This window comes from Staurois parvus, unplaced genomic scaffold (assembly GCF_062004578.1).
Source record: "Staurois parvus isolate SC_StPar_1 unplaced genomic scaffold, SC_StPar_1.0 ptg000131l, whole genome shotgun sequence".
NCBI classification, from domain to species: domain Eukaryota; kingdom Metazoa; phylum Chordata; class Amphibia; order Anura; family Ranidae; genus Staurois; species Staurois parvus.
Window position 1 is genome coordinate 7,543,906 of NW_028317927.1, and position 12,699 is coordinate 7,556,604.

Sequence of the window (12,699 nt, forward strand, 5' to 3'; positions counted from 1 at the left end):
CCCATAGCTGTCTGCTGAGTTAAAATAGAAAACCCCCACTTGGTTCTCTGCAGGAACCCTGCTGTGTTACATTTCTGCTTAAAAAGAAAATATTGGAACTTAACACACTAAAGTGAATTTGGACCACAGTTCATGGGGGGAAATGACTGTCATCTGTGTATGCAGCTCAAGCAGAGGCACCCCAGTGCATTTTTGTGTCTTTAAGTGGCCTATTTTTTAAAATACAGTTTCCCAACTCTGCACACCGAAGGACATCTCTAGAAATGCTCCATACTGCACTGTATTTCACATTTTGTGATAACATTAAGAATGCAGTGTGGTGCCTCATTTATCAGAGAGAAGTGCCCACGTGATCTTGAACAGGTCATGTTTACATTTTCCTCTCCCGACTTTCCCCCATTTCAATCCTCATTCCTAGGAGAACAAATGGGGCTTTAGAGTCCCCAAACAAGCAAAGCACAAAACAGTGCTTTATAAATGTGACAGAGGCTCTTTGAATATGAAAGCACCTGACCATACTGCTGACATATAAATGGAGTTCTAATGGGGCTAGGTATAGCAGACAGTGGATAGTGAAATCTCCTAGACACTGCAAAGTTACTTCTAACTGTGGCCTGCATTGTGCATCCCTTTCATAAAATGCAGACTGAGGTGTGGAGTCTATGGTGTGAAAATGCAGTTCTTTCTGTCTAAAGCAGAAGTAAACTCCTGAATATACTCACTTCTACCTTCCAACGATGTGCTTTTTGTACCCCTTTCTGGCTGTTGTTGTCCTCTTCCCCCGGTGCTCCTGTTTTTTTGCTTCCTGATTGGCCTATTGATGGAGGATAACATCATCCCGCATATGCACATGGGAATCAGTCGTGACATAGTATGTCTCTAAGTCAATAAAGAGCTGCCTGTGCGCAGTTTTAATTTATTTCTGCAATTAGGCTTAGTTCTGCTTTATTGCTGCAGAACAAAGTATATGATTGGTGGGGAGGCTGGTCACATGATTGACAGGCTATACAGGTGAAACTCGAAAAATTAGAATATCGTGCAAAAGTTCATTTATTTAAGTAATGCAACTTAAAAGGTGAAACTAATATATGGGACTCATTACATGCAAAGCAAGATAGTTCAAGTCGTGATTTGTCATAATTGGGATGATTATGGCTTACAGCTCATGAAAACCCCAAATCCACAATCTCAGAAAATTAGAATATTACATGCAATCAATAAAACAAGGATTGTACATAGAACAATATCCGACCTCTGAAAAGTATAAGCATGCATATGTACTCAGTACTTGGTTTGGGCCCCTTTTGCAGCAATTACTGCCTCAATGCAACGTGGCATGGAAGCTATCAGCCTGTGGTACTGCTGAGGTGTTATGGAAGACCAGGATGCTTCAATAGCAGTCTTCAGCTCTTCTGAGCCCATGTCCAGGATCCGTCTGTGTGTGGTGGCTCTTGATGCACTGACTCCAGCCTTAATTCACTCCTTGTTAAAGTCCCCAACGCTTTTGAATGGCCTTTTCCTGACAATCCTCTCCAGGCTGCGGTCATCCCTGCTGCTTGTGCACCTTTCTTCCACACTTTTCCCTTCCACATAACTTTCTATTAATGTGCTTTGATACAGCACTTTGGGAACATCCAACTTCTTTTGCAATTACCTTTTGAGGCTTTCCCGCCTTGTGGAGGGCTTCAATGATGGTTTTCTGCACAACTGCCAGGTCAGCAGTCTTTCCCATGATTGTGATTCCTACTGAACCAGACTGAGAGACCATTTAAAGGCTCAGGAACCCTTTGCAGGTGTTATGGCTTAATTAGCTGATTATAGTGGGACACTTTGAGCCTAGAATATTGCATCTTTTCACAATATTCTAATTTTCTGAGATTGTGGATTTGGGGTTTTCATGAGCTGTAAGCCATAATCATCCCAATTATGACAAATCACGGCTTGAACTGTCTTGCTTTGCATGTAATGAGTCTATCTCATATATTAGTTTCACCTTTTAAGTTGCATTACTGAAATAAATGAACTTTTGCACGATATTCTAATTTTTCGAGTTTCACCTGTATGACCAAGCTTTTTTTCTTCCCAGCTTTTTTCATTTTAGTTAGTTGTGCTATGCTTGCTTCAGAGTGCAATGCACATCTGTAAAGCACTCTACTGTGCTTTATAAATTTGTGCCTTTTTTTTTTTTCTTCAAAAGCAATGGTATGGCAACTGGGGCCTTGAGTATCTGTACACATGAGCGTTTTTAATAGAACAGAAGGCTATCTGACTGCTTGTGTGCCTAAAAATGTCTTGGAGTAATATGAAGTCATCCTCTGTTGTGATTGTGGAGAAAAAAACAATATCGGTTTCTTACCATAGGCCATTTCTGAGAAGGCTTAAACTTTTTTTGAAAAGTCTTTTTTTTTTTTCTTTTAGAAATCTTTTATACAGGGGAGCAAAGATGGCAGCTTTATGGTGTATATACTCCATAAAGCAGTGCATAATATACTGTGTAAATACAGTGTGAAAAAGTATGTACCCCCTTCCTGATTCCCCCCCGCATATTTGTAATACTTAATTGATTCCGATCATCAAATAAATTTTAATATTACACAAAGATAACCTGAATAAATACAAAATTCCTTTTTTAAATGATGGTTTCATTTATTAAGGGAAAAAGCTCTCCAAACCTGCCTGGCCCTATGTAAAAAAGTAATGGCCCAACTTGCTAAATCATGAATTAACTGTGACTAACCACATTTCTCAGAAACCTGGGTTAAATTTCACTTTCCACACCAAGGCCTGATTGCGGCCAGGCATGTTGAATCAAGAAATCACTTAAATAGAAGCTATCTGACAAAGTGAAGCTCGCTAAAAGATCTCAAAAAGCAACGCCTCTAAAGAAATTCGAGAACAAATGAAAAACAAAGTAATTGACATGTATCAGTCTGGAAAGAGTTACAAAGCCATTTCAAGGCTTTGGGACTCCTGCGAACCACGGTAAGAAGTATTATCTACAAATGAAGAAAACGTGGAACAGTGGTGGCCACCCTACCAAAATTGATCCAAGAGCACTATGACGACTCATCCAGAAGGTCATAAAAGAACCCAGAACAACATCCAAAGAACTGCAGGCCTCAATTGTCTCAGTTAAGTTCAGTGTTCAAGACATAACAATAAGAAAGAGACTGGGCAAAAATGGCATCCAAGCGAGCATTCCAAGGCAAAAGCCACTGCTGACCAAAAAGAGCATAAAGGCTTGCCTCACTTTTGCCAAAAAACATCTAGATTAATCCCAATATTTTGGGCAAATATTCTGTAGACTGATGAGGCAAAGATTGAACTTTTTGGAAGGTGTGCATTCTGTTATATCTGGCATAAAATTACCACAGAGTTCTTAAAAAGAACAACAGTCAAACGTGGTGGTAGTGTGATGTCTGGAGCTGCTTTACAGCTTTAGGACCTGGACGATTTGCCATAATTATTGAAACCATGAATTCTGCGCTTTACCAGAAAACCATGGAGAATGTCCAGCCATCAGTTTGTGACTTCAAACTCAAGCACACTCGGGTTACGCAGCAGTACAATGATCCGAAACACTCCAGCAAGTCCACCTCTAAATGGTTCAAGGAAAAAAAAAAAATGAAGGTTTTAGTGCAGCCTAGTCAAAGTTCGGACTTAAATCCGATTGAGATGCTGTGGCATGACCTTTAAACAGGCTGTTCATGCTTGGAAACCTTCCAATGTGGCTGAATTAAAACAGTTCTGCAAAGAAGAGTGGCCAAAATTCCTCTACAGCGATGTGAAAGACTTTTCGTCAGGTATCGCAGGTGATTGATTGTAGTTGTTGCCGCCAAGCGTGGCACAACCAGGTTTTAGATTTAGGGGGCAACTACTTTTTCACATAGAGCCAGGCAGGTTTGGACAACCTTTTCCCCTTAGGAAATGAAATAATTTTAAAAACTGCAATTTTGTATTTACTCAGGTTATATGAGTAATATTAAAATTTGTTTGATGATCTGAATCAATTAAGTGTGACAAATATGCAAAAAAAAAAAAAAACGAAGGGGGCGAGTACTTCTTTTAAAGGTGTGTGTGTGTGTATTTATTTAATATATAAAAAAGTGCAGCGCTAAAATGAATGATATCCAAACAACTCGATAAAATCAGTAGATAATTAAGATCAATAAATATCCCATCTAAAATCGGATAGTAAATTGTTAATAAATATAATCAAAATATAATCAAAAAAGTTCCGATGTCTAACATTTTAGAGCAGAACTCCCAACTAACGCTTTTTTTTTTAGCAGTTACAGCAGCAGTTATTTTTTTTACTTTTGGGATAAAAGTTTTACATAATAAATGCTGACCATTTGTAAGCAGCCCTGTCAGTTTTAAATGGTTTGATCCAACCATTAAACGTGTTAATCCTAGTGACAGGTGAAATCTCATGCCATTTTTTATTTTGGCCATAGTTACACTATAATTCTTATTATAAAGGAAAATATAATAACAAACATGTCTATACTTATCTGCCTTGTGCAATAAAATTGCACAGAGCAGCCCCGATCCTCCTCTTCTTGGGACCCCCGCTGGCAGTCCTGGATCCTCCTCTCTTGCTGGTGCCCCTAATAGGAAGCGGATTCCCATGGGGGCACACGTGCGCTTGCCCCCTAGTCCTGCTGCTGCGTCCATTGACACAGACAGTGGTACTTGACCCACCCCTTGTTCCCTCGTCACTGGGGTTGATTGACAGGAGTGGGAGCCAATGGCTCCCGCTGCTATCGATCTGCCCAATGAGGAGGGACAAAGCCAGGAGAGCCGCAGCTCTCATGCACAGCAATTGATCGCAATGGGGCTCAGGTAAGTATAAGGGGGGCAGGGGGAGCATTCTGTTACACACAAGTTTTTTTTACCTTAATGCATAGAATGCATTAAAGTAAATAAACTTGAGGCTTTAGAGCCACTTTCACCCCTTAGTTCCTCAGTGTTTTTTTTTTTTTTTTTTTTTTTTTCAAACTCATGTTAGTTAAATTAGAGAGCCTGGAAAGGGAGGGGGTCAATACACTTTGGCATTCTTGCCTTGGATGCCAGAGAATTTTGTACCGACACTTCCCTGATCTGCTATGGCTACACAATAATTTATAATAAAGTATTTTATTCTGTATATTAATAGTATATATATTGACTGCTTTCCTCCACTCTTCACAAACAGATCACCAAGTTTGTACAGGATCGACATAGAGCACGAAGGAACAGACTGGGCAAGGATCAGCTAAAAAAACTTCCCATACATAAATTTAAGAAAGGTATGAGGTTTGACACAATGATCAGATATCTGTTTGATTAAATATATAATAAAGCTGACTTTACGTTCTTAGTTTTAATGAAAATCCTTTGTATGACCAGCATACATTATAAATAAATGCGGAGGGCATAGTCTGTGAACATATCCCCAGTATTCTCTTGTCATGGGGCATTGCTCACAGTGTTCCAAGAATACATGTTACAACTGTATAATGCTTCTTTTAGAAACCAAAATCCACGGTTACTGGACTAAGAAACCTTCCTGCAGAAGAGCTTTCAGGGTATTAGTTACAATTAATTTGCAATGCAGAGATGTTGGTGTACCCCTGGAAGGCAAATTAATTTCACCTAACACTTGAGCATCAGAGGTTAGATAGGCAAGATAAACCTACTTTTTCTCATTCTTTGGTACATTTAAAATGCAATTTGAAGTCCTACCTTCTCTCTGAGTGCTGTTTCAGATATTCCTGTCACCATGACACTTGTAAGGAGGACAATAGTTTGGTGTCATTTTGTAGAGACGGTTTGAGTCACACTTATGCACAGACACTGTGTCATGGGCTGCTGTACCTGCTGCAAACACAGGGAAAAGGTCCCTGGTCCTATTCTAAATTTGCAGCCGCACGGAAACCATATGGTATGATGCACTTCTACATACTGGAAAATGTGATGTTTTAAGAATTAATGGCACCTCCGCACATCTGCTAAACCGCAGAACTAGGGCCGGTGCTAGACTATTTTGTGCCCTGAGTTCAAATATAACAATGAAATTTGTCAATTGGCTCTAGTTTTTCTGTAAACGGAAAGTTTTCTACTATAGGCGTAATGACTACATAATGCACAATAATTATATAGATAGATGTCTTTCCACAAATATAAAGAAAGTGATATTGACTACATAACCAAGCCTAAATGGCATAATATATTGCATAGGATTACCAAGAAAAATTATAGCCATAAGCTAAGTTGAATCATTTTAATACTTAGGATTCTCACTAGTTTTGTCTTCAGTTTGTGTCGGTTTTGCTTCTCTTGGCTTTTCTCTTGTTTTCGAGGAAAGGGCTATCTCTTACAACTGCACGTGACTACACGCTTCAGGTTCTTCCTCACTTGACTCAACCACGAAGGATTCTGGTGCTTTAGGAATTGGTAGCCCCTCTCCATGAGGAACTGGACGTATTGCCGATGGAATATTTGGATAGTGCACAGATAACATTTTCTTCTTATTTAGCCCTTTTACAATTGGAGGCACCATACAAAAGTAACAATTACTAACATGATCTGTTGGCTCTCTCCAAATCATTGGCACAGCGAAAGGCATAGATGCCTTTTTTCCATTCAACCATTGCTCCAGTGCCGTCCCACAAGAATTGCAGCATATATGTGGTGCCCAGCTCTTGTCCTGGTCTCCTATCTTGCAGCCAAAATACAAGTTGTAGGCTTTCTTAATCATTCCTGTTATCCTCCTTTTTTTTGAGATAAAAGTTATTTCACCGCAGATATAGCAGAAATTATCTGCTTTATTCACACAAGTTCGAGGCATTACTGAGTAGCCTATATAAGCATAAAACGAAATGTAAAGACGCTGTCGAACTACAATCAGCTACAGATACTGCAGCTTTTATGCAGTAAAGTGATGCAATTAAAGGCTAATATTGCATCATCTCAGTATACATGCAATTTTCTATTGGTCACCAGTATCAATTGCGCAATATGCAGCTGAAGTTGCATCATAATTTTGAATGGCTTACGTCATTAGATGGGTGAATATATCATGGAAACTAGAGCCAATCAACATTTTTTAGGGTCATTTTCGTTTTCAGCACCCCAAAATTATGTAAGATTAGCTAATTTTATGCCCAAAACTTTTTACCTGTTGAACAGTGTAACAGAAGAAAATAGTAAATCAACTGCTACATTTCATTTAAAAAATGAGTGCCATAAAATGCCACCAGCACCAATATTAAAAACAAAATCATTGTCACGGATGGACTGTATCTTTGGCTGGCAGTGGCTGGGTGACAGTTGCAGTGAGTGGAGGATGATGGATCCATATTCTGACAGAGCTGGAATTCCGCAGGCAATGGGGGGAGATAAAAACACTGACAGCAGGCAGTTGAACTGAGCAATCCCACACAGTGACAGATCTGACACAACACACCACCACCAACACTGACACAGATCAACAGGCACTAGAAGAGCAGGCTGTGGGATGATGTCATCACTCACTGACACATTGCACATGTGATGGGTGTCTGGCTGGCTGGGCCACTCTAGCACAGACTCGAGACATCAGAGTCAGACACTTCCTTCCTCCGCAGGAGCAGCTCTGCCTCTGCTGATGAATGGGAAGAGAAGGGCTGGAACTCCACAGTGATTAGCAGTGGCCAGCCGGCTTGCAGTAAGGGACTGAATCTGAGAGGAACACTGGAAGGAGAGGCAGCCTAGCTGCTAACCTAGCCTCAGACACCCGGCATCTTCCTCTGTCCTTTCTTCCTCCCCTCTCTCAGCTGAAGGATCATTCATGACATGGCTGCGTCCCACACAGAGAAAGTGGTGGCCTGTGCTGTGTCTAGGCGCCCCTAGGTGGCAGTGCACCCTAGGCAACCGCCTAATTTGCCTAGTGGAAGCATGGCCCTGGCAGGAACACATGTGATTTACATGCTTTCCCACACCTGCAATAGTGTGAGTCTAGTCTAATACTTCCTCCTGTTAAGCTATTATTGTGTCAATAGTAACTGGTGAAACTGAACCGCAAACAGAAAAAAAGGTAAATCTATACTTTTGTGCATCCAGGATAAATCAATAGGTCCACTTTATTTCCTTCCTCTACTCCTCCACCATTCAATTCATGCTCTGGGGGAGAGTAATGTCAGTCTTATGTAACCTCAGAGTCACTCCAGTCAGAGCTTACACAGGGTTGTGGACTCTCTTGACCCCCCTTGTGACATTACTGGACCAGTCACCATGCTCCAGTGTTACCACATGCACCTCTATACCAGAAAGTATTTTGCTTGCTTCTATTAATATTGGATTGTCCAAAGCTGCCAATCTAGTTTTATCTAATCTAGGTAAACCAGCTTCGTTCAGATAAATCTGCCTCCTTTTCTTCCTCTCCTCCTCCAGAGTCTTTCTGGTTCTTCCCTTCTACTCCATATAAACTGCTATAGTGCCTCTGAAATGTGTTAGCGATATCAGTGGTTGAATATACCATTTCACCTTTTTCATTTTTTATTTCATCTATAAAATTTCTTAATTTCTTCTTTCAACTTCATCAGATCTTTCTTTCGAAACCCCATTAAAAATCTTCCTTGTTTCTTGTTCCAGAGATTCCTTCAACTTTTCTCTTTTTAATATTCTCTTGTTGTAATTCTTTAGTTATTTTCTTTCTATGTAGTTCTTCCAGCTGGTATAGTTCTTCCGTTAATGTCTTCATTTTTTTTTCCCCGTTCTTCTTTTTTTTTTTTTTTATCTCCGCCCCTATTCTGATCAGTATATCCCTAATATAGACTTTATATGCTTCCCATATCGTGGCAATAGAAACTTCCTCGTATTCGTTTAACTCAAAGTACTAGTCTATTTCTTGCTTTACTCTTATTTCTGCTTCCAGGTTTTGTAATATGGACTCATTTAAATGCCACAAGTTTATTCTTTTCTGTTCCCTTCCAAACTGTAGTCTTATTGTGACAGGGGCATGGTCTGATATATACATTACTTCTCTATTTGTTTTCATCAGAGACTCCAAAAGTCTATGTTCAATCAATATATAATCCAGTCTTGAATACATCCTATGCGCCGTACAGAAGAAGGTATAGTCTCTTTCCTTTGGGTGTTTAACCCTCCCGGCATCCATCAGCTGACATTGATGTAATTTTTTTTATGTTCTTTAGGCTCCTATCTCCTCTCCGCACGCATGTTGAGGCATCCATCTCTGGGTTCATGCAAAAATTAAAATCACCTGCCACAATCATACTACCCCTTTTGAAATCCATAAGTTTAGCCAATATTCAGTTCAAATATGTCATCTGGTTTTTATTAGGGCAATAAATATTTACTAGGGTACATTCTTTTCTCTGTAATTTATCGCTTAAAAATAGGTATCGGTCCTCTGGGTCTACCAGCTTTTGGTCCAATTAAAATTTTATATTTTTTATGAACCCTATCGCCACTCCCTTTGCCCTTCTAATTGGAGAATCCGCATGTACCAAATTGGTAACTCTCTAGAGTATAGCTTAATGTTTGAGTCCTGGGATATATATGTCTCTTGAAGAAACACCACCTCAATAGACCATTGATGTATCTCCCTTAATACTTTGTCTTTTTGTTGGAGTATTTAATCCTTTTAAATTATGTCATGAAATTGACCATATTTCTTCGTCCTATTTGGCTGCTTTGCTCTGTGCATCCTTTGTAGGGGTGAAAGTGAACTAATTTTTTGAACAAGAGTTCCTACCCTCTTTTCCCTTCTTCTTCCTGCCCCCTTCCCACCTATCCCCCCATCCCCTCCCTCCTCTCAAGACCTCCAAAGACCTTTTTTTTGGTCTTTGAATAAACTGTGACCCATAGTTCCAGTTGATTCTTCTGGGTAAGACTCCAAGCATGTACACCCTTTCAGACCTTGACCTCTCATATTTTGCTCTGAAGTTGGCATCATGCTTGGCCTACCTAATACCCACCGTAATAGACATCCTTCACTTTACCCCCACCTGCCCTGTCTTCTTGGATATGTTTCTCTGTCCTGTCTACCAAACACCTCATTTCAAAAGCCCCCTTTTAGCCCGTCTATTTTTTAACGAAAGGACTTTATCCCCGAGACATTATCCGATGGGGGTGTGGAGGCGGGGTACGGGAGAGAGAAGGAAAAAAAGGAAAAAATCCTCTCTCACCTCCCCACCACCACCCTCTTTTTAGAAACTCTTTGCCGGTTCTCCTCAACTGATCCATTTTTCGCTTTCCTTTCTACTGTCCACCTCTCCATATCTAACATCTGTAATCTAATTTTTCACAGAAGTCCTTTAGCTCTTCTGGGAATCTGAACTTCGCTGATCTCCCATCTCTCCACCATATCAGGCATGCTGGGAAACCCCAATTATAGCGAATATTTTTACTCTTCATCTGATCTAGCAGTGGTCTCAGGGATCTTCTTCTGGCTAGTGTCTCTTGAGCTATGTCTGCAAAAATGTGCACTTTTGTCTCTCTATACTTTATATCTGGGATCCCACGTAGCTTTTTCCAAATAGTTTCTCTGTCTTCATAGTGGTGGAACCTTACTATCATGTCCCTGGCAATGCCCAATGTAATTTTTGTGGTCTTCTTATCCAATGCACTCTTTCTATTTTCATATGTTCTGTCTCTTTCCTTCTCGTTATTGGGTTAAACATTCTTCTCATAATGTCCCTTAGATCTTCTCCTTGTGCCATTTCTGGTAAACCTCTGATCCTTAAGTTATCCCTTCTGTCTCTGTTTTCCTGGTCTTCTATTTTATAGGATAACATTCTGTGTTTTTTCTCATTGCCTCTACTTGCTCTTCTAAATTATTAATTACTTGTGCTTGTTTTTCCAATTTCCCTCCTGCTTCCTCCACTCGTGATAGGACTTGTCCCATTTTGCGGTGTAAAACCGCCATTTAGTTTTTTGTGGAGTTTTCTAGTTTTACAAACATATCTGCAGTTTCTGCTTTTGTGGGCATTTGTATAGTTTCTTCTTGCTCCTCCATATTTTTTTTTCCGTCTTTCACTTTCAGGATTTGAAAGTTCTTTCAACTGGTTTCTGTCCAGTACACCGAAAGAAGATCTCCACTGGTCTTCAGTATGTTTTTTTTCTCTGTATCTTTCTTGGGTTAGTTCTTCTGGGCTTTTCTCCTGTAAGACCATGTACTTTTTAATCGTACTTGTATTTAAATTCACCTGAGGAGTTTTCGCTCCCCCTCCCTTAATGGCTCGACTCTTCAGAATACTCCGTGTATGGGGGGGTTTCACTGTCTCATCCACTTCTTCTGGTGCCCTCAAACACTAATGTTATGTTCTCAGTGCTTCCAGCCTCCACTGTAACATACAGGTATAAAATTGTTCAGTTTTGGGGATTTAAAGCCTCCTGGCTATTTGTCGATTACTGGATTATCCTTTGTGTGAGGGGGCTCACGGTGCCATCAGTCTCCTCCTCGGGTCTCTGTCCTGTGACCAAATCCGTCTCATGCTCCCCCCGCGCCACTTACTGCCGTTATCACCACTCAGGCCCTGCTTTCCCGATAGGTGGTCTGACACTCTGCTCAGGGTCCAAGCCAATGGCCCGTTTAGGGATGGGACAAAGCGGATCCGTGCTGCTCTCACTGGCGTTCCGTTCCAGGCTCTCGGCTCCCAGGTTCTCCTCCTGGTCACCTGACCGATCATGTGGCTCCTCCACTTCTCTGCCCGGTCTCCCTTCCCCTAGTGACCGACGGGCACTGCAAGTCTCTCTGCTCCGCTCATCCACTTCATGCTTGCCCGTAGCAGGCAGACTTCTCGACAGCAACTCAGGAAGGCAGGGGGGCTCGGATGTGAGTCATTCACTCGGCAGGCATGAGAGCTCCTATCGCATGCCGCTGTGGAGCGCCCCTCCCCTAGTCAACTTAGCATTAAAAAGTACAGCTGTAGTCCCCCCCTCTATATACCCACAAGTGGGAAGTAGATCTAGGTAAGGAATTTGATCCGTCTGAATGGGACCATATTTGGGCCAACACAAAATCATCCTCACAGAACATCATAGCATTGGAAACGAATTATAAAGTCTTAACCCGCTGGTACTTGGTCCCGGCGAGAATCGCAAAATTTACCCCTAATTACTCACCCAACTGTTTTAGAGGCTGTACAGACATAGGAACACATTACCATATATGGTGGGACTGCCTAATAGCCCGAATCTTTTGGGATGAAATTTTCGCCATGTTATCTACACTTAGCACTACTACCCTACAATCCGACCCAATGACCGCCCTACTCAACCATTGCCCCCCTGGCATCTCCAATTCACAATTTAAGCTCATCCTGCAAGTTACGACTGCGGCTAAACAGGTTATAGCGAAATCCTGGAAATCCCCCACCCTAAGTGTTGCGGCCGTCAAAACCAGAGTAACGCAAGCCATGATACATGCAAAGGTGGAAGCCACAATTCTCGACATGATTCCTAAATTCTTGCGCATATGGAGCCCCTGGGTAGAGTGCTTCCTCCCGCCTAATTTTGACGAATCACTTCTTCTCCCCTGATTTGTGTATTATGCGCTACAGATACTGTCATTGGCCCTTTGTACACAATATGTAGGAGTTATTGTACACATGTTGAACGCTCATGGAGTCAATTGTTGCTGTTCCTCTTCCCCCCACCCCCCCCCCCCCCCACCCCTGTCTGACCCCCCTTTAAACTTCCCCCTATTTC

The 12,699-nt window shown here is 41.3% G+C and overlaps 1 protein-coding gene across 2 annotated transcripts in view; it reads left to right on the top strand.

Annotated features, from left to right (window-relative positions):
* Window positions 1-12,699, top strand: part of RNF13 (ring finger protein 13) — a 138,182-nt gene that overhangs the window by 99,566 nt on the left and 25,917 nt on the right. For both annotated transcript variants that reach the window (XM_089672587.1, XM_089672586.1), the window contains exon 8: window positions 5,198-5,291. In XM_089672587.1, coding sequence (XP_089528713.1) covers window positions 5,198-5,291 — 94 coding nt within the window. The remainder of the gene's footprint in view (window positions 1-5,197; window positions 5,292-12,699) is intronic.